This window comes from Dunckerocampus dactyliophorus, chromosome 2 (genome assembly GCF_027744805.1).
Source record: "Dunckerocampus dactyliophorus isolate RoL2022-P2 chromosome 2, RoL_Ddac_1.1, whole genome shotgun sequence".
Classification (NCBI taxonomy): Eukaryota; Metazoa; Chordata; class Actinopteri; order Syngnathiformes; family Syngnathidae; genus Dunckerocampus; species Dunckerocampus dactyliophorus.
This window is the reverse complement of record NC_072820.1, coordinates 29,360,702-29,382,678: the sequence shown is the minus strand read 5'-3', so window position 1 is coordinate 29,382,678 and position 21,977 is coordinate 29,360,702. Positions and strand designations below refer to the sequence as shown.

At 43.1% G+C, this 21,977-nt stretch overlaps 2 protein-coding genes across 3 annotated transcripts in view; both read left to right on the top strand.

Moving 5' to 3' along the window:
- The window catches only part of dock1 (dedicator of cytokinesis 1), a 233,058-nt gene extending 223,126 nt beyond the window's left edge, over window positions 1-9,932 (top strand). For both annotated transcript variants that reach the window (XM_054800773.1, XM_054800780.1), the window contains exons 47-52: window positions 4,068-4,205; window positions 4,917-5,059; window positions 5,163-5,361; window positions 6,821-7,001; window positions 7,709-7,863; window positions 9,412-9,932. In XM_054800773.1, the coding sequence (XP_054656748.1) occupies window positions 4,068-4,205; window positions 4,917-5,059; window positions 5,163-5,361; window positions 6,821-7,001; window positions 7,709-7,863; window positions 9,412-9,507 (912 nt within the window). In that variant the 3' untranslated portion in view covers window positions 9,508-9,932. The remainder of the gene's footprint in view (window positions 1-4,067; window positions 4,206-4,916; window positions 5,060-5,162; window positions 5,362-6,820; window positions 7,002-7,708; window positions 7,864-9,411) is intronic.
- A 7,473-nt stretch (window positions 9,933-17,405) lies between these two features.
- On the top strand, window positions 17,406-18,980 carry foxi1 (forkhead box i1). The gene is made up of 2 exons (XM_054768009.1): window positions 17,406-18,043; window positions 18,274-18,980. Exons 1-2 carry the CDS (start codon window positions 17,452-17,454, stop codon window positions 18,777-18,779), a joined length of 1,098 nt encoding a protein of 365 aa, XP_054623984.1. The 5' UTR covers window positions 17,406-17,451; the 3' UTR covers window positions 18,780-18,980.
- Window positions 18,981-21,977: the final 2,997 nt, after the last annotated feature.

Sequence of the window (21,977 nt, the reverse complement as noted above, 5' to 3'; positions counted from 1 at the left end):
CACTCATGGGAGGGACCAAAGGGGTCGGGTGCAGAATGATCTGGGTGGCAGCCAAAGGCCAGGACCTTGGTGGTCCGATCCTCGTCTTGGGACATGGAATGTCACCTCTCTGGTAGGGAAAGAGCCTGAGCTGGTGCACGAGGTTGAGAAATTCCAGCTATATATAGTCAGACTCACCTCAACGCATAGGAAGAGCTCTGGAACCAGTCCTCTCGAGAGGGGATGGGCTTTGTTCCACTCTGGCGTTGCCAGCAGTGAGAGGTGAAGGGCAGGGGTGGCAATTGTTGTTGCGTCCTGGCTTGTGGCCTGTATGTTGGAGTTTAAACCGGTGAAAGAAAGGGTAGTTTCCCTCCTCCTTTGATTGGGGGGATGGGTCCTGACTGTTGTTTTGTGCTTATGCGCCAAACAGCAGTTCCGAATACCCACCCTTTTTGGAGTCTCTAGAAGAAGTACTGGAGAGTGCTCCCTCAGGGGATTCCCTTGTTCTGCTGGGGGACTTCAACGCTCACGTTGGCAGCGACAGTGACACTTGGAGAGGCGTGATTGGGAAGAACGACCCCCCTGCCCTGAACCCGAACCGCCACCTCCGGGAGAGCTTCGACCATGTTCCGAGGGAGGTGGCGGACATTGAGTCTGAATGGGCCATGTTCCGTGCCTCCATTGTCGAGGCAGCTGATCAGAGCTGTGGCCGTAAGGTGGACGGTGCCTGTCGTGGCGGTATTCGCAGAACCCGTTGGTGGACACTAGTGGTGAGGGAAGACGTCAAGATGAAGGAGTCCTATCGGGCCTTTTTGGCTCATGGGACTCCGGAAGAAGCTGACAGTTACCAACAGACCAAGCAGTCCGCGGCTCTGGCAGTCGCTGAGGCAAAAACTTTGGACATGGGAGGAGTTCGGAGAAGCCATGGAGAACGGCTTCCAGATCACCATTCGGCGTCTCAGGAGGGGGAAGCAGTGCACAGTCAACACCGTGTATGGTGGGGATGGTGTGCAGCTGACCTCGACTCAGGATGTTGTGGATCGGTGGAAAGAATATTTTGAAGACCTCCTCAATCCCACCGACACGTCTTCCTATGAGGAAGCAGAGCCTGGGGACTCCACGCTGGGCTCTCCTATCTCTGGGGCTCAGGTTGCTGAGGTTGTCAAAAAGCTCCTCGGTGGCAGGGCCCCAGGGGTGGATGAGATCCACCCGGAGTTCCTTAAGGCCATGGATGCTGTAGGCACATCTCGGTTGCTACGACTCTGCAGCATTGTGTGGACATTGGGGGCAGTACCTCTGGATTGGCAGACCGGGGTGGTATCGTGAAATCACACTCCTCAGCCTTCCTGGTAAGGTCTATTCAGGGGTTCTGGAGAGGAGGATCCGCCGGATAGTTGAATCTCGGATTTAGGAGGAGCAGTGTGGTTTTCATCCTGGTCGTGGAACTGTGGACCAGCTCTACACTCTCAGCAGGGTCCTTGAGGGTGCATGGGAGTTTGCCCAACCAGTCTACATGTGTTTTGTGGACTTGGAGAAGGCATTCGACTGTGTTCCTCAAGGAATTCTGTGGGATGTACTCCGGGAGTATGGGGTATCGAACCAGCTAATTCAGGCAGTTTGTTCCCTGTATGACAGGTGTCAGAGTTTGGTTCGCATTGCCGACAATAAGTCGGACCCGTTTGCAGTGAGGGTTGGACTCCGCCAGGGCTGCCCTTTGTCATCAATTCTGTTCATCACCTTTATGGACAGAATTTCTAGGCGCAGCCAGGGCGTTGAGGGGTTCCGGTTTGGTGGCTGCAGGATTGAGTCTCTGCTTTTTGCAGATGATGTGGTCCTGTTCGCTTCATCGAGCCGTGAACTTCAACTCTCACTGGATCGGTTCACAGCTGAGTATGAAGTGGCCAGGATGAGAATCAGCACCTCCAAGTCCGAGTCCATGTTTCTTGCTTGGAAAAGGGTGGGGGTCTCCCGGACGGGGATGAGATCCTACCCCAAGTGGAGGAGTTTAGGTACCTTGGGGTCTTGTTCACGAGTGAGGGAAGGATGGAAAGCGAGATTGAGCGAATTGGTGCGGCGTCTGCAGTGATGTGGACTCTACATTGGTCTGTTGTGGTGAAGAGAAAGCTGAGCCGAAAGGCAAAGCTCTCAGTTTACCGGTTGATCTACGTTCCTATCCTCACCTATGGTCATGAGCTTTGGGTAGTGACCGAAAGGACAAGATCGCAGGTACAAGCGCCCGAAATGAGTTTTCTCCGTTGGGTGGCTGGGGTCTCCCTTAGCGATAAGGTGAGAAGCACTGTCATCCGGGAGAGACTAGGAGTAGAACCGCTCCTCCTCTGCATTGAGAGGAGCCAGATGAGGTGGCTTGGGCATCTGGTCAGGATGCCTCCCGGACGTGTTCAGGGCAAGTCCGACCGGTAGAAGGCCTCGGGGAAGACCCAGGACACGTTGGAGAGACTATGTCTCCCAACTGGCCTGGGAACGCCTCGGATCCGCTGTGAGGAGCTGGACGAAGTGGCCGGGGAGAGGAAAATCTGGGCCTCCCTGCTTAGGCTGCTGCCCCCGTGACCCGATCTCGGATAAGCGGTAGAAGATGGATGGATGGATGGATTTCATCTGACTTTTTTTATAAGCTTTTGTGTGCTTTCTCCAGAACAAAATGCAGTAGTATCGTCTGCAAATAATACTAGCTTTAGGTCTTTTGTAATTTCACAGATGTCATTAATGTCTAGGTTGAACCATTTTTTTCTGTTAAATTAACTTTGTTGGTATTTATGTCGCCCCCCCTGTGGCCAAAAGCAGTTAATCCGGCATTTTGTATTCTTGAGCTCATCTCTAGTTGGGGACTAAAAGTGGTTATGGTAGCATTCACTGTTATATATAGAATTCCGCAGCCCATTTAAATCAACCTGACTGTTGCACAAAGGCAGAAAAACAACTTTTTGTTGGACAGAAGCAAAAAGTTGTTTTCTTTGCATTCAGATCTCTTCAGTGGTCGCACAACCTTGAGTGTTCACAAATAGTGTATCTGCAGCAGAAACATGTTGCCATGCCGCCACTCAGCTGCACTCATTCATCCTCCATCATTCTCAGCTCTATAAAAAGACGTGGGTATCCTGGGAGACATGAGTCTTGCCTCCGTTCTCACTGTTCTCAGCCCCCGCCCTTATACTTTGTTTTTTTGTGTCTCCTAACACTTTGTCCTTTGCAATCACACCTTTTCTCTTCTCTTCCTGCTTGTCACCTTGCTCCTGTCCTGTTGGTTTCTATTCTCCGTCTTTTCCTCGTCCTCCTCTGGTGATGGTGGAAATGATGAAGGTGTTCAGTGTCAGGGGAAATCCTTGCACAGGCTGCATGCCGCTCATCTATCTTCCCACAGCAGGAGCAGCTGCAGCGCCATAACTAACATTGCATAAGCGGAATAGCCTGGATTTCAGACAGTTGTGTTCATCCTCACCATTTCATTTAACCTTTACATGCAATGTAGAATACGTCAGAAGAACACAGTATTATTAAAGCTCCCTATTATAAAAAAAAAAAATGAATACTTTGTGGTGGTCTACAAGCATGCAGTTTATGACTTTATGACTTTTTGTTGTTGAAACTGTAATTCCACAACTTTCCCACAATGTGGAACTACACTCTAAATTGTGCTTTCGTCCACTTGTGTATTGGAATGCATGTGAGGGCCCATTGGGGTACGTTGTGGTGGTCTGCAACCATGCATTCTAGTGAGCTGCTTTATTTTTTTCACCTTTCAACAGCGAGGCTCTCTGGGAGTTTTTACAGTTGCCAAGCAAAACAAAACAAAAAAGGTCTGAAAATGCAACTCTTGTGGGGACAATTAGTCAGTCCAAAGATGGCAAACAGCAGGCGGAACAAGAGACTCTTCTGTGGTTTCCGCTGGCATTGAGAAAGGGATTCTCTCAAGCGCCACGTCATTCTCCTCGGAGAATACTCAGACTTTTGTGGGCAAAGTTAGCCTTTTAAGACTTATTTGCAGCATTGCTACCCCACACTCCCACTCCTTTATGTCGTTTTGTGTCTGTACTAATATTTCCCCACACTTCTCTTTCACCCTTTTCCAGATCCCGCACCTTGCCGAAGGCGTCCGCATCCACGGGGAGAAGGTCACAGAGGCCCTGAGGCCTTTCCACGACCGCATGGAGGCCTGCTTCAAGCAGCTGCGAGAGAAGGTGGAGAAACAATACGGAGTCAAGACGCTGGTATGGCCCATCTTTTTACGCTTTTACTGCAGAGTATTATTCAGAGTACTATTGTGCTTTTAGAAAGATAGTGTTGTTCGGATGATTTTGAGTGCTGTGTATTAAATATTTTGATGAAAAGGTGCATAATATTAGGGACAACTGTTACGATACAGTGCAGTTCTACACAAGCCACAATAATAAACATGGCAAATGAATCCAATTCTGACCGTGTCAGTCAAAAGTGAGGATTATTACCTTATTCGTGGTATATTATTTTTAAAATGTATATTATTTTTTGTCACATTTTTATGACCTATTTAAAGCTATTATATGTGCTTGTTTAAAATCATTATGGCCGTTTTTGTAGTATATTTAATAATATATATTTATATGTATATGTTTTGAAATTTTATAAATATTTGTAATGGTCTTTTTTCTAGATGGCTTATTGCAGATTGTGCTTATGTAAATTCACTGAGAAAGTCAGAGCTGACTAAAATTAGATGCTTCGAAGTGGCAATGATACATAAATAAAACTTGACTCTATATTGTGTTTTTCAGGGAAGCAGAGAACTTTCACATACAATTAAAAAAAAAAAAATCATTTGAAAATTAAAAAACATGTTTAATTGTGCATATAAAATAATGTAATCATTTTTCATCGTTTAAGAAGTTTTTCCTAGTGACTTTTTGGTATTAATGCATTTTTTTTTTTTTTTTTTTTGTCAGCCGCCTGCAGATGAACGTCGGGGACCTCGTCCGCACTCCATGGTGCGCTCCTTCACAATGCCCTCCTCCCAGAGGCCGCTCTCTGTGGCCTCTGTCACCTCCGTCTCCTCTGACAACTCCCCCTCCAGGCCTGGCTCGGACGGGTAACACTTGCTGTCATTATTTTGTGAAGCTAACCGCTAATAATTCCACAATTCTGATAAAAGAACACCATCTCTGAGCAGTTTCTTTGTGGTGGTCCCTCAGCTTTGCCCTGGAGCCCCTCCTGCCAAAGAAGCTGCACACCAAGTCTCAGGACAAGCTGGACCGCGACGAGCCCGAGCGGGAGCGGCGGGACAAGAAGAAGGAGAAGAGGAACAGCAAGCACCAGGAGATCTTTGACAAGGAGATGAAGACCACTGAGATCCACCTGCAACCCGCCGAGGCCGTCATACTCTCAGAGACGGTATTTTCATGTCCTTTTTTGACACATCCATTTGTTTTCACGTTCCTAATTTGGCCAAAATCTTGGCAAAAATGTGGATTGAATGTCATTTTCTGTCAGGTATTAACACTGTCATGATCTCTTGGTGGCAAAGGCAAAAGGCTTTCTCTTCTTGAACACGGTGGGACTGTTGAGCTGCATAAGCAAGGCCTCTCGCAGCGCGCCATTGCTGCTGAGGTTGGACACCGTAACAGTCATTTGAATTTGCTCGAGAGCAACAAACGTGGGACATTGAAATGTGGAAGAAAATTTTATTCTCTGATGAGAAAAAATGTAACCTTGACGGTTCTAATGGCTTCCAATGTTACTGGCATGACAAGGAGATCCCACCTGAGATGTTTTCCACACAACACCGCACAATGGAGGGGGCACCAACATGATGTGAAGTGCTTTTTCCTTCAGTGGAACAATGGAGCTTCAGATTGTGCAGGGGTGTCAAACGGCAGCTGGCTATGTGCAGATGTTGCAGGGAGCATCCCTCATAACTGAAGGCCCTCGTCTGTATGGTAACAGCTGGGTTTTTCAACAGGACAACGCTGCAGTTCACAAAGGACTTCTTCCAGATGAATAAGCTCACGCTTTTGGACTGTCCTGTATGTTCCCCTGATCTAAATCCAATTGAGAACATTTGGGGATGGATGGTAAGGGAAGTTTTACAAAAATAGACATCAGATCAGATCCAAGACAGTGGATGCCCTCCATGAAGCCATCTTCACCACCTGGAGCAATGTTCCCACTAGGCTCCTGGAAACACTGGCATCAAGCATGCCCAAAGCCATTTTTCAGCTGATTACCAAGAATGACACTGCTACTCATTCATTCTTTTTGGATTTTTTTTTTTTTTTTAATGGGGGGGGGTTTGAGTTTTTTTGAGCTATGGTCTTTTGATCAGCTGGTGAACAGCCTATTTGAATTGAATGGTTGTTGTCACGCAAAGAAATTGGTGTCTCACACCCATTTATTCTTTTTGAATTTGAAGCTGTACTTGGAGCCTCCTTAAGATCCAACATGTAAATTCTTGCGGTTTTTCCCTCCAAAAATCATCATGAAGTCCTCCAAAAATATCTAGCTCCCCCAAAACCTCTCATCCATCCAAAAAGCAAGTCCCCCCCCCCAAAAAAACATTATCCGTCCCCCAAAAAACATCTAGTCCTCCTTTAAACATTTAGTCTCACCAAAAAACAGCATCTAGTCACCCAAAAACATCTTCTGGTCCCTTAAAAAACATAATATAGTCCCCCTTGCATATCTAATACCCATTAAAAAAAAACATCCGGTCTCCCAAAAAACATAATCTAGTTCCCCCTTAAACATCTCGTTCCCCAAAAAACATCATCCAGTCTGCCAAAAACATTGTCTAGTCCCTCAAAAAATTCATCAAGCCACAAAACAAGTCTGCTGTGTTTTTGCTTCTTTACAGATCAGCCCTCTGAGGCCTCAGAGACCCAGGAGTCAAGTTCTCAACCAGCTAGGCGTTGACCGCCGCCTCTCCGTGTCCCCTGGGCCTCCTTCTTCGTCATCCAACTCCTCTTCCTCCTCATCACCAGCACCTCCGCCGATCACACCCAGGAGCAAACTGTCCTTCAGCCTGCACACCTCCAGTAAGCAGTAACTAGCATTATTAGCAGGAGTAGTGTGCTAAGAGACGTATCAGTGACCTCGTAGATGTCTCTCAAGAGGGTGGAAACAATTCAATTCAAGTGAAATAACTTGATAATTATGTGATTGTATCATTGTTTGATACAATACTAAGTGTCTCAAAGCTGTCTTTCAAATGGAATGCTTCCATCAGGACACAATACGTATACAAACTGCATTTTGGACAGTGTACTGCCATTACTGCCTTGTTCTGTTGTAGTTTTATTGTGTAGTTTCCTGTGCTCTTATTTTGGCAACACAGTTCATAATGTAATTTCCTGGTAAACACTCTTTTCGGTAGCCTTAGCTTGTTACGAGTGATGGACACATCTTGTTCTGTGTGCGTTCACGACGATCATACCACACTCACACATCCACACACGTACTGTATATGCCCCGCATATTCACTTCATTGAAGTTGCTTGAGAACACTCTCCGTGCCCAAGCTGCCTGACAGGAGTCCCTGTCCTACGATACCATCAGATCAGCATTCCCCCTTCAGAGGCAACACTCTATCACACAGTGTGAGCGCACTACTTAAAAGACGTAAGAATAAGTACCGAAGTGCGCCAGGCGAGACACTCTTGTAGTTAAAGGCTGTGTTTTACAGGTGTGTGCGGTATGCTGGCGCCCTGCTGGTTAAAAAAGGCGGTGTGGTTTCTTTTTTCAGGTCTGGAGCTGAACGGCATGGGGTGCGCCGACAAGGCGGAAATCCCTCCTCCGCTTCCCGTCAAAGGCAGCACGGCCGACTACGGCAACCTGCTGGATAATCAAGACTTGACCGTTCCCTCTACGCCGCCGCCGCCACCCCCGCCACATCAACGGGTATGTGCTTTTTAATTAGGATGAATGAATGAATCAAGAGATGCAGCGTCCTCCTCCGCCCTCATGGCTCCACACTTTTCTAACGTGGGGGCCAAGGCAGCGTCAGCGAGGAAGCGTGCACACCCGCCGTCACCGCCCACTGTTATTTATCCTGGGACGGTCCAGCGCTCCTTCAGTGATTGATGGCGTGATTACTTCAGCCCCGGCATCCATCACCAGCACCTCCCCGCCGTTAATCAAGAACTCCACCCCCACCCTCCCATGTTAACTCATCTTATCAATACAGCGCCGCACAGCTATTAGCATGGCTGAGCACTAGGACGCCAGAAAACGGAGATAGAGCAGCGGCATCTCCTCCTTGATTGACGTTGAAGTTTATTGTTCCATCTGGATTCGGTCTTAATTCAATCCAAATTGCATGTAAACATATGTGGACTCACATACATCTTCAGCCAGATATTGATGGTCAAATTAGTTCCTGTTCCTGGGTAACCCTAAACTAACCAGTCTTTAGGCTTTTTAGGGAAGCAAGCACACTATTGATTTTTGAACCATGAGAGACACATCAATTGGACCTGTTCCTGGAACAGGCACACAGTCATTCTTAACCACACTAAAGTCTTCTTCTAGCCTTTTTTGGGAATATTTGTACTATTTCCACGCAAGAACGCAATTTTTTTACTGATACATGACTCCAGATGACACTATTGATTTGAAATGATGTCACACTCAAGATGGCTGAGATCAAAGATCCAATCAGCTACTTGGACCTCGTCGACACGTCACCAGCCACAGTCGGGCAGTTGCTCTTGCAGAGCAAGACAGCTGATTATTTTGATGGATAAATGTCTCCACATGGCTGAGATTATCTGAGCCGCTCTTTTTGTGGCCTTCAATGACCACAATTGTCACCTGTACTCGTCTTCCTTCTGGCTTTCAGGGAATGACAGTGCGAGCATGCGATTGATTTGGAGTTACATGAGGTCGCTGAGGTTAAAGGAACAGTTTTGTCATTCAGTTCTTTTTCAGCACTCAGCGAGCCCCAATCCGCAACTCTTTCTCTTTCAAGAAACATCAGAGCAAGCACGCTACTGACTTTGAATGCTTTCTGACATGGGACGGCTGGGGTCAACCGTTAAATTGGTGTATTTTTGTCTCTCCAGCTGCCACAATACAGTATTTAACTCAGGGTGTCTATTTACCCCCATAGTACGAGTGCTCTAAAAGAAGATGGCCAACTGAGGAGTATCTGGGGTCAAAGGTAAAATCAGTATCAGGAAGGATCCATTTTTTTAAGGTCATTCAGCTGCCGTTTTGGGGTTTTCTTTCTCTGTGTGAGAGTAGATCGATACAGCTCTGCAGAAATATCTTAATGAACTCAATCACAAAATAAAACAACCAAGGCAAGACATGAGAAATAAGAAAGAAGAGTAAGCACTCTAAGGATTGTTTTAACGTTAGCTGACATGTATGTGGGTTCAAAGGTGAAATGCGAGTTTTGACTATGTTTTTTGTTGTCGTTGCTTAAATTGTGCTTTTGTTGTCCAGCCTTTACCGCCCCCCCTGCCCAGCAAGACGCCGCCCCCACCCCCTCCCAAGACCACCAGGAAGCAGGCGTCCATCGATTCAGGAATTGTACAGTAAGCAAAGACGCTGACGGATGCACGGAACCAGTGCCAAAAAGCAACATGGTGGCTGCAACCCCCTTCCAACAACAAACGCATTCCCAGCTTGACAAGATGAATACCTCATTGCGGCCCCGTCCCCTTTCTTGACATCATTTCTTTGTAAGAGGAGTCCTTCTCCAATGTAATCTCTCACCATGTACAGAGATTTGTATATATGATTTTATTTGATTCTTTTTTCTATTAATGTTGTTTGATGCATTTGTACCAAACAATAACAAAAAAAGGGCTGTAGGACTTTTAGGAGGACTTTTTCCTGGTGAAAGTTTGGCGTGCACATGCGACTAACTGGTTTGTCAACATTTACTGCTCCAAATTCACTACTGACACCACGTATGAATAAACTGTCACATGTGTGGATTTTTTTTCAACAAAAAAACACAACACGCCTGCTGACTCTTTATTTTTGACGCATCATCGCACCGCTGTGGGGAAAAGCGCCGATTGTTGTCAAATCATTTAAAAGGTAATGAAATCAGTCGTCAAATGAAATAAGTACATTGGTTATGGCATTAACAATCATTGTTTTTGATACAGTGTAAAAATTCTGTTGAAAACACCTGCTGCTTTTCGGACATGTGGAATCGTGAATGGTAACATGAAGCATTCAATGTGAACTTTATGCATGTTCGAAATAAATCATAACCATATACAGTTGATTTAATGGATTTTAATTAATGAAATCATCTTTATTTAATTTGATTGATATGTATTTAATTTTGGCACTCTATACACAAGATTATACTATTTAATGTGATTAATTTAGGTCAAACTAAAAATGAAGTTTATTTTTAAATCAGTTTTGAAATAAATCGAAATAGAATGTATTTATATTTTTCTACAATTCCAATTTCATTAGGGCCCGAGCACCAAGCGGTGCGAAGGCCCTATCGAAACTGCTATGTTTATTATAATTATTATTATTACGCATCTTTCCTCCCGTTTTTGATGGCCTTAACATGCATGAAAACTCACCAAAATTTGCAAGCGTGTTAGGTCTGCTGAAAAATTTAATATTCCAGGTGTTCCAAACACAAACTCCCAAAATTCACTCAGTAGCGCCCCCTTTACATTTTTTAAAAATTAGCCCTTTCCCCCAGTTTCATAGATCGTCACAAAATTTGGTGGAGACGTCAATCATGACAGGACGCACAAAAAAATCTCAAGAATCCATATTCTCAAACAAACAAGAAGTCAGCTATTTTGGTCGTCGGCAGCGATTTTGGCACAAAAACCAGGGGTTTTATTTCGACAATTGTAAACGTGAATAACTCTGCTCCACAAGGTCAGATCTACATCATAATTGGTACATATGATCAAGACAACACCTTGAAGCTATAGTAGGTCACTTCCTGAATTCCTCTCAGCGCCACCCAGTGGCGACAGGATAAAGTTTGTGATGTACATTAGCCTTTTCTTCCAAGGAGATTTTTCAGATGGACATCAAGTTCAAGTTATAATTTGACTGCAGATAGTCACATGCGGTTGAAAACTTATACGGGAAGTTAGAATCCATGCCTGAACAATCTGGTGCAGCTCCCAAATGAGACCACCCCAAACTGACTGGCTAGCGCCTCCTATAGGTTTACAAAAAATTACCTCCTGCCACCCGTTTCACAGATCATGAACTTTGGTGGGGACGTCACTCATGACAGGACAGACAAAAAAAGTCTCAAGTTCCAATGTTCAAAAACAAACAGGAAGTCTGCCTTTTTGTATTACAGCGTCCATTTTGTACAAAAACCAGGGGTTGTATTTCGACAAACTAGTCCTAGAGACTTTGAGCAAATGTGGCCACATGAAAATCACAGATAGACATATGGCCGATTACAGTTTGCAAACTAGTTTAACGTCCGCAATAGAATGTGGGCGGAGCCTTGGAGTTTCGCCAAGCAGCACCGACCTCAAATAAGTGGACTCCACAAGGTCAGACTTCTACAATAATTGGTGTAAATGACATCCTGAAGAGACCCATATGTCACTTTCTCAATTAGTAACAGTGCCTCCAGGAAGTGACAACTAAACATGCTTGATACAAAAACCCACTCCTGAGTTAATTTATTGAATCACTTTCACATTAATACAGAGCACATTAAATAGATTGATGGTATGAAGCATGATGTTTCATTACACGTGGTGGGTGGAGCCTGGTGGTGAAGACTGCTCCACGCCATAAACCATCAGACAGTCATAACCTCACTTCATATCATCAGATGTCTTTCAAAACTGACATGGCGATTAAGGGCTGAAGTTTGATCACGACTACATTTTGATATTGACTCAAATGGCGCCACCAACTGGTTGAAAAGTATAATTGCTATAACTACTTCTACATGGTCCAAACCGTCACGAATTTTTTGATGGTGGGTTGGGTCATAGGACAGGACATGGCCACCTTGGCATCAGTATCGCCCCCTCCTCGTGGAAAATTATAAATGTCATAACTCATTTTCACATTGTCAGATCGTCCCGAATTTTTTTTACATTTTTTTTTTTTATAAATGTTGGGTTAGGTCACCCTCAAATCCGTGACTGTGTATACATCAGCAGCTTTAATCATTAATGTTTTTATTGTTGTGGATGACTGACTGTAACCTTAATGCATTTGAGCAGAGTTTAACCCTTAAGACACAAACAGTATGAGAACGCTTCACTGCATCCTTCTGTCAAGAAGAAGTGTCATATGAGTGCTAATTGACCAATCAAATGACTCCATTGCCAAAGAACCTATCAAGTGTGAACAAATGATGGCGACATTTGGTGGTGATCACTTGTGATTTCACTTTCTGCTTACGCCGTCACAGGAATTGTACGTGTGACACATTAGGGGGGTTCGAGCACACGTGTGTTTGCAGGCTAAATGTATTTACAACACACTCCATCCACAGCTCATTTGTCATTTCTCTAATAAGCTGTGTATTTCCTCCTCCCTCGACACACTTTGCTGCCGCTCGGCTGCAAAATGTGCACATTTGTCCTTCTGAATGTCTGCTTTGCCTTCTAGCAGGCGTACTCACGCCTACTTGAATCATGGCTGCCTGTCAATCAATCACGTTTGATTGTGCTTAAAGACATGATGTGTTGGAGATAAACTGCTGAATAGACACTTTAAACAGCTGCCACGAGGTGCGTTTAGTGTTTATTTCATGTTCCTTCTCTCTCTTTTTTTTACACTTCAATGTATTTTTTAACACGCAATATAGCACTGCGGTACAGCAACGGTGGCACTGGGCCATTTGCATCCCGCAGCTCATTTTCAATTTAGAAATTGGAAAGCAGGCATGAAAACATTATATATTATATATTATATATAGGGATGTCCCGATCCACATGTTTTAGCTTCCGATCTGATTTTTTGTTATAGTCTTGCCGATCCTGAAGATCGCATCGGGACATCCCTAATTATGTAAGAAGGGTTTCGAGAAGGGAAGTCCGATACTGGCTTTTTTTTTTTTGCTGATAACCGATACACACATCTTTTTCTTGAGTGAAATTGTAACAATAATAAATATATATATATATATATATATATATATATATATATATATATATATATATATATATATATATTATTTTTAAGTGTAACAATACTCTTAAATGAGTACAGTTGTTTTGCTGGCTACTCCACCTATCTGAGTAGGTAATTAATGTATTACATATTTTATATAAGAATACATGTGTTTCTTGTGCTATGTTATTTTGGGAAAGATTTTTTTTAGTTAGGAGGTATTGATTGAAATACATGAATTTGCTGATTATAATTTTGATTGATAACTTTTGTTCTTATTTTATTGCATTAAAACAGTGTGTGTGTAATATAGATATTTATTAATTACACACACACACACACTCACCCCCCCTATGTTTTTTCGTACTCTGTGCTCTATAGTTGATGTAATGTGAATTACTCCTGTGTGGGATCAATAAAGTTAGTATACTTAGCCATCTGAGAAGATCAAATACATTGTTTTTGGTGCCTAACTGTTTCCCAAGTATATTAGTCTGTGTGTAAATGTATAAACGAGATGCATTAACTTAAAGTTCTTTGTAGAAATGCGCTGTATGCAAGTAAGTACATTTATTTGTATACACTTACAGCGCAGCCTCGCCACATCCAATATGGTGGCAACGTTGCGATAAGGCTCAGCGCTCAATTCGCCCTCTACGTGTATGGTTTTGACCATAGACAGAACTCAGTGACACAGGGAAGCAGTGCAACTGTACCTGGGTCCTGGTTGCTCAGTACAATATGGCAAAATTGACAATACTCACGATAGCAGGCAAAAAGTGTTTTGTCGGAATGTGATGAGACTTGCCTCCCAGGCACGTCACAGTTTTTTTGGTTTTACATATCTACGTATATACTTATTACTTTGTCAAACAGTTCTCAGGCCTTCTTCACTGACAAATTAAGGAAATGGTAAAAATGTGAGGACCATAGAACAAGAAATGGTACCGACAGTGACACGGATGGAGGGCAGTCCTGGCTGCTCAGTACAATATGGCTAAATTGACAATTATCATGACAAAAGAAGAAAATGTGAATGTTTTAATAATCATAATATAAAAAGTCATGCCTCCCAGGCACATCAAAGTTAAGCTTATGGAGAAAAACGTATTTTGTACATTTGAAATAACTTCCTGTCTTCTTGCACATGCCTGAATTTGTTGTAAGGATGCATTATTCACTGGCAAATGAAGAAAAAGTGGAATTATCACCTCACAATGTCACAAAAATTGTAAAAGTAGTGGAATTGAATGGATTTTTCCTTGGTACTTGCTCTTTTTTTACCCCACAAAGTTTGGGAAGAATTGCTTGAGTAGTTGAGTAAACAAAAGTGCAGTGAAAACGTTGACTGACTGTAGTTACCACTGTCAACCTGCAGGTGGAGCCAGAGGACTACAGGGGCTTACGAAAGGCAACAAACGGACACGAAAAAAAATCTGGCCATTATCAGTAAGGAAGTCAAGTTTTATGAAGAGGTGAGTGTTGGTTGGAAACATACCTGAGATGGCTGGGCGAGGGGGGTACTTTGCGCTCACTTGGAAATGACAACAATGTTTCCTAATGTGTAGTAGGAGATAAGACACCGCCATAGATATGTCCCAAACTATAAAGTGTGTGGCAGCAGGTATTGTCCCAATATTTATTCGTTATTGTTCCAACGAAGGAAGCGGCTGCTGTATGTCTGAGGCAACAATCCCCTCTTGTGGATCATCGTGGTAGTGCAGCTGTGGAAAGGCGTCCTTATGGATGCTTGCTTTGAAGTAACTACACTTTGTCACATGTTATCTTATACAAATTATTTTGAATGCTGACAGGTGATGACGCGGCAAGGCTGGATCTTTCAGCTACTGTAGATAAACAACCTGGGCTGTTTTAAACACCAGGAGCAACTTTCCACCTTTTGGAGGTTTGTTTGACATTCTTTCATGTATTCATCTTCTAGCATCTAGTATTTGTCATATTTAATTTCATATACACATGTGAACCTGAAGTGAGAAATGCTGCAAATGTTTATTCAGTAATTGTTTTAAAGCTTTGGAGTGTGCTTATAGTGCACAGTTTTTTTCATTACAAGCCTGTTTTAAACTTTTGTGATGTTTTTACAAATAAAATATACATTTAAATTAAGTTTAAACTAAATGTAGTTTTATTTTTATGTAAACAAATATTGATACATCGTAATATAATGTAAAATTATTTTAATTGATGATTTTTCAAAAAATATTGTCTAAAATATTTTTAAATACTGTGACTATAATGATATTTACATTTTATTTTATTGCCATTTTCCTGGCAGAAATTTATTAAATTATGTGAAGTGGCCAAAATGAAATCAAATAGATAGCAACAACACAATTTAAAAACAAAACATCTCAAACCTTAAGGCAATAAATGTTTTGGTGTATTTTTTTCTATAATTATGTTATATGATAACTGTACTGTATATGAATGCATTAGTTGTTTTTCTTGCCAAAATTGCTTGAATGACTGAAGGTGTGGCCTAAAATGTGAAGGTACTTGTCTGCCAATTACATGTCAGCACGCACGCACACAGACACACACACGAGTGTTGGCCCACTCATTTTAGGAGAGGAGTGGTCTGCTGTGAGGTAACGAGGAGGTGGATTCTCACCTGTGGAGGTTTGGGATCCTGCAGGGATTCACTTGATCCTCTCAGGAGAGAAAACAACAGCAAGGAGGATGACAGAACAACAATGCAGACCCGTTTGACGTCTGTCAACTTTATCTGACAGGTTACACAACAGTTATGGTCACTTACATTTTGCCCCCCCCCCCATAAAAATCAGGGTTTTTTTGTAAGAACATACAAACACTTACCTTTATGTCACGCGACGGCATGGTGTTGATACTGGCGGCGACCCCAGTGCAGGTAAAAGTATATTTTGAATTAGAATTATTATTAGCCACAGCATAGAGCTGTAACATACAACAATGCTCTAACGATGGCTCACGCTACTGGCTGAACTAAATAATCCAAAACACGAATTGACAGCAGGTGCATGAGAACAGAAAGGTAAATCACCAGGAAACCAGGGCGGACAAAAACCGGAAGTAATACAAAATAAAAGGAAACGGGAGCTATAGTCACGATAAAGAACATAAACCAACTGTCACGCGGGCAAACTCGTGGACCGTGACACTTTAAATACTTTGAATTGAACACGTATATTTACATGGCATAAGTAAAAAGAGACAAATTCTCACATTGCACATTGTCGAAAGTGGGTGGTGGTTGTGCCTCTCAGTGAAACTTGGACGTGACTTTGAATGCAACTAATTAGTAATTGCGCTGCCATCCACTACATTTTATGTCATTTTCAGAAAATCCTACATATAGTATAATATAAGACATATTATCTACATTTACCTTACACTTTTGGCTCTTTTGTATCATAATTAACTAAAAAAAACAATTACGTAACATCCAGTATATAATGCATATTTATCAAGGCTATTTAACAATTGCAGAGTGTATCTAAAATATTCTCATGAACTGCTATTTAAAATAGCTTGTTGGTGGCTATTTTATTTTTATATATGTATTAAATTCTTAGACATTTAAAAATGTCTAATTTTATAATAATTTTTTTGTTCGTGTATAATTTTAACAACTCTTTTAAAATGACTTCAAGTTTTGACGATCATAAAAGTGCACCTGATTAGTTTAAAGTAAAGTTAATGTAAAATGCACTATTCCACTACACTTTTACAGTTATTTGCACTATTCCACTACACTTTTACAGTTATTTGTATTTGTACTATTTTATCCACCAAGAGGGTCTCGTTGACACTAAACTTTTCATCTTGTTGACATTTCTTTGTCTTCTAAAATCAATGAGAAGATTTTTTCCCCCCAAACTCACTCAAATGTGAGTTTGTCCTGCAGCAATTCTGTACTTCGCACTCATTTAGCTTTCTAATGGTGCCTCATTTCATTTTTAATAATGTAATGAGTAAAAAATAAGATCATGTGATTGGATTAATAAAATATTACAATTGTTTTTATTTGGCCTGAATGTAAGTGGGGAAAATTTAACAAAATTTCGTATTTATCCAAATAGTTTCTCTAATTATCAAATTTGAATGCATTGACTCTCTAGTTTAGTTTGATTTAATTTTAGTTTTTAAAAAATATGAGTTAAAAGTGTGCGTAATTACGTAGGAGAAAAGATGGTATCGGTACTCATTCAAAGGCAGATTGACTTGTTTCAAGTGGGTTGGGGGGGGCGGGGGCGACCCTAAAAAAAAAACTTTGCCTCAGTGGGCTCCACCTGGCCCCTGCCCATAAATACTCCTCCCATCCCGAGTGGGAGTTCAGTCCGGAGGCAAAGACGAGCACAGACGAGGTTCAGTTGCCTTTGCTTGTTTTGGATTATGAACGCCTTTGGACCCCCGAACCAGCAGAGCAGCCCCCTCCAGCACCACACCGCCCAGGACCTCCTGGACATGGCCGTGTACTGCGATAATTACGGTGTTTACCAGCACCAGAACCTCCATCACCATCCCCAGAGAGCCGCCAACCACCCCTCCAGCTACGGGCTCAGCGACTATACCACCCCGCCCACCAACCCCTACCTGTGGCTTAACGGTAGCGGCATCAACTCCTCCTCCTCGCCTTACCTCCCAGCGGGGAGCAGCGGCTCCACCTACCTGCAGTCCGGGTACAGCTCCGGCCAAAGGCAGCTCCTGACTGCACCCGGAGGCGCTGACCTAGGCTGGTTGTCCATCTCCAGCCAGCAGGAGCTCTTCAAGATGGTCCGGCCTCCCTACTCGTACTCGGCTCTGATCGCGATGGCTATCCAGAGCGCTCAGGACAAGAAGCTGACCCTTAGTCAGATCTACCAGTATGTGGCCGATAACTTCCCCTTTTACAAGAAGAGTAAAGCCGGCTGGCAGAACTCCATACGGCACAACTTATCTCTCAACGACTGCTTCAAGAAGGTGGCCCGGGACGAGGATGACCCCGGTAAGTCTGACTTGCTTTGGTCTTTCACTTAATCACTAAAAAGTGGAAAATAAAATAGATGTAACCATCAAACGCAAAATACAATGATCTAAATGTCTAAATGGCTTTTCAATGCGCGTCATGTTTAGCTAACCTCACCTTTAGCTTACCTTAAAAATTAAGTAAAGCCTTTTTTAAAAAAACGAACAAAAGAAGAATTTTAACCATTATTTTTGAATGCCCCTATCCAGGAAAGGGGAACTACTGGACGCTGGACCCCAACTGCGAAAAGATGTTCGACAATGGCAACTTTCGCCGGAAGCGAAAGAGACGAGCCGACATCACAGCGGTGGAGAAGCCGGACTTAGACGCCCAGCACAAGCTCTCAGACACCGCCAGCTTGCTCAGCTCCTCCCCGCCCAGCCTCCGCGGTTCTCCGGCCTCCACGGAGCCCAGGTCGTCACCGTCCAACTCGGCCGAGCACAGCCCGTGTTTCAACGGCTTCATGTCCGGCGTCAACTCGCTGCTGGCGGCCAACGTGGGTGGAGCCGAGACCTCTCGGGCTCCGGAACGGGACTTGGGCTCGGGTCACCTCGGGGAGTTGTTCCAAGGCCGAGAGGCCATGAGCGGACTGGGCTCGTACTCGCCCTCGGTGATCTCTCCACTGAACTATGACAACAGAATGAACTATTACAACCTTTCCAACCATTTTACTGTCAACAACCTCGTATACAGCAGGGAAGGAACTGAAGTTTAATGTGGATATTACACAAAATAATCATAATTTATCTAATTTAGAGTAGACAGCTGTTCTTATTGTGTTGCTATTGTTGTTTTGGCATATTTGCAATGTAACAAATGATTCATGTCTGCAAGTCATCACAACCTTGAATTATACTTTTGTAAACTTTTTGTAGCCGTCCTGTACAGAGATTATTTTGTATGTATTTGTTTTATTTAAACTCTGATGTTGGAATTAAAGTCTTTTTTATGATTGGATCAAGTGTTGCTTCACATTTATCCCCTTTTGATTTGTCTAATAATTCACTTTTTAATGGAGTACAGTTCCGCTTTTAATGCCGTGACCCCCAATAAAACCTGCCACCCGTCCAATAAAGTCATCTTCCAAGAGCACCCTTAATAATCCCGTCTGTCCCGTCTGCAAGTCAAGTGGCTATAAATTGTAAATTGCGTCAAACAGAAACATTTTCCGCCTGTCGCCCCCAATCGGACTTTAACTTGCTTCAGCTCTGGTTCACAAGTTCATCTTTTTTTTTTTGTCTGAGCCTGTTTGATGTCAACCCGTTGTCGGGATATTGCACCTGTTCATACCCGTCTAGTTGTATCACGCTCAGGCCTGCTGCTGCGGATCCTCCTCGTCGCCACGTGACGTCTTGCTGTGGAATCTGCAAAATAAATCCAAAAACGAAGAAAATGTTGAACATCATGCCCCCAGACAAAGCCGTGAATAAAAGGAAACACCTCGTAATTGTGGGATAATCGAGTCTGGTCAGGCACTGCGTGCTGCGGGAATAAAAGCAGGAATTAATTGACAAGACTTTCCGCGGAGCACAATAGAAGCTGGCATGGGGAGCGCTCCCCTCCTGGGCTCAAATGAAAATATTGCCATCTGAAGATGTGGGAACAAACCGTGGCCCTCAGGACACATTTTGGAGGCCATTATCTGTGCCGAGCGAACAAAGACGAGTTCTGGCTCGGTCCGAGTTCTCACACTAGTGGTTCTGGTTCTACTTCCTGTTCCGTCCTCATGGTGACTGCTCACTAAAAACACTTTCTACCACTAATTAGTGGTGAGGGAAACTCACCTTTGAACTCTGGCACTTGCAGCATATTTGATTATTGTCTTTCTCTTGCATGCAGAAATAATTCATCAAAGTCTGATGAAGACTGTGACCTTTCGCCTCAGGTAGCCAAAATCAACAGGATTCTTACATTTGTAACAATAGAATGTTTGAAGAAGTTACTTTAAACTAGTAGCTGGTAGAATACTGTAAACAAACAAGCACTGGTTATCTTTAGTGATGGATGTCATTCAAAATCAATAGAAACCTTCCAGGAGTGGCCATGGAAATGTTTCAATGGCGGGCCACTTTGACATTTTTTTAGTTTTGTCTACTTAGTTACTTTCTAAAACCAAGCAACCTGGCCATATTTAATTTTCTATTTAGATTATGTCATGGGACAATGACGAATGAACTGCAGGCCGGACTTTGGAGCATTAGACTTTTAAACTCTAGTAAGCCGATTTTACTGTATATTTCTGCAAATACTCTGACATCATTCCAACTCTTTGATTCCCCACTGTTACCTCCACCAAGCTGAAGTTATTGTACCGTTTGTGGTAAATGAGCTAAACTGTCCTTCTGGGATTTTCAACCTACAGGATGGCCGTGATGGCGTTTGTCATGCTGAGGTTGTTTTCTGCAATCCTGCGAGAACGTTCTTCCGCCAAAGGATGCGTCCAACAGCTTTAGAAGGATTAACGGAGCAGAACGAGGCCCAGTAAATCCACATGCAGCGCCTGTCTTCACGTCGCTCACCCTGGAAAAGCGATCCCCCAAACAATGTAACCTATCCCTCCCCCTCCTCCTCCTTCTCCTCCTCCATCCTCCCATCCCTCCCTCCGTCCATCGCTGGAATATTTGTGGACCGAGTCTTTGTTCTCACATTAGCGCTTCATCCTTTATCTGTGACCTTTGTCATAACAAGCCGTGGCGGCAGTGATGGTTTTTGAGCACAAGCAGCAGCAGCAGCGATTTCCCAACTATTTAGTGAGTAGATGAAAAATAGCGAGGGATGATTGTGGTTGTCAATGAAAGAGCAGTGTGTTCATTACTGCAAGGCATTCCACCGCGTGACTTCATAGCAGGACAACATGAAGGCCTCATGCAACACCATCTTCTCTGTGCAGTGCAGCAGAACCAATACTGGAGAGGCGTGCACGTGTGTTTAATAACACGTGTGTGTTCATTTGTTGTATTGTATTCAAAAATTACTCCTGGTGCCCATGAAAATGCAATGGATTCTTGATTGGAGACCCCCTAGTTTGTTTGATCATTTTGTGAAAACAACAAACAGATAGCAAGAAAAATGATTTTCATTGTTTCAGATAGTTAAAGAAACAAACAAAATATGGATACAGTGGTGTGAAAAAGTGTTTCCCCTTCCTGATTTCTTATTTTTTTGCATGTTTGTCACACTTAAATGTTTCTGTTCATCAAACACATTTAAATATTAGTCAGTGACAACACAACTCAACACAAAATGAAGTTTTTAAATGAAAGTTTTCATTATTAAGGAAGAAAACAAATCTAAACCTACATGGCCCTGTGCGAAAAAGTGATTGTCCCCCCGTTAAAGCTTAACTGTGGTTTATCACACCTGAGTTAATTTTTTTTAGTTATACAGTAAAGCCATTTCTTAGCCATTATCCACAAATGATGAAAACATGGAACAGTGGCGAACCTTCCCAGGCGTGGCCGGCCAACCAAAATAACCCCAAGAGGGCAGTGACGACTCATCCAAGAGGTCACAAAAGACCCCACAACAACATCCAAAGAACTGCAGGGCTCACTTGCCTCAGTTAAGGTCAGTGTTCATGACTCCACCATAAGAAAGACACTGGGCAAAAATGACCTGCATGGCAGAGTTCCAAGACGAAAACCACTGCTGAACAAAAAGAACGTTAAGGCTCATCTCAATTATACCAGAAAACATCTTGATGATCCCCAAGACCTTTGGGAAAATACTCTTGAGACAAAAGTTGAACTTTTTGGAAGGTGTGTGTCCCATTACATCTGGCGTAAAAGTAACACAGAAAAAAATAACATCATACGAACAGTAAAATATGGCGGTGGTAGTGTGATGGTCTAGGGCTGTTTTGCTGCTTCAGGACCTGGAAGACTTGCTGTGATTGATGGAACCATGAATTCTG

What these genes read in the sequence shown, in the direction of transcription:
- foxi1 (XM_054768009.1), top strand. Translation starts at nt 17,452, where the DNA reads ATGAACGCCTTTGGACCCCCGAACCAGCAGAGCAGCCCCCTCCAGCAC. An exon ending in CCGGGACGAGGATGACCCCG is followed by an intron (nt 18,044 to 18,273) that starts GTAAGTCTGACT and finishes GCCCCTATCCAG; the next exon opens with GAAAGGGGAACTACTGGACG.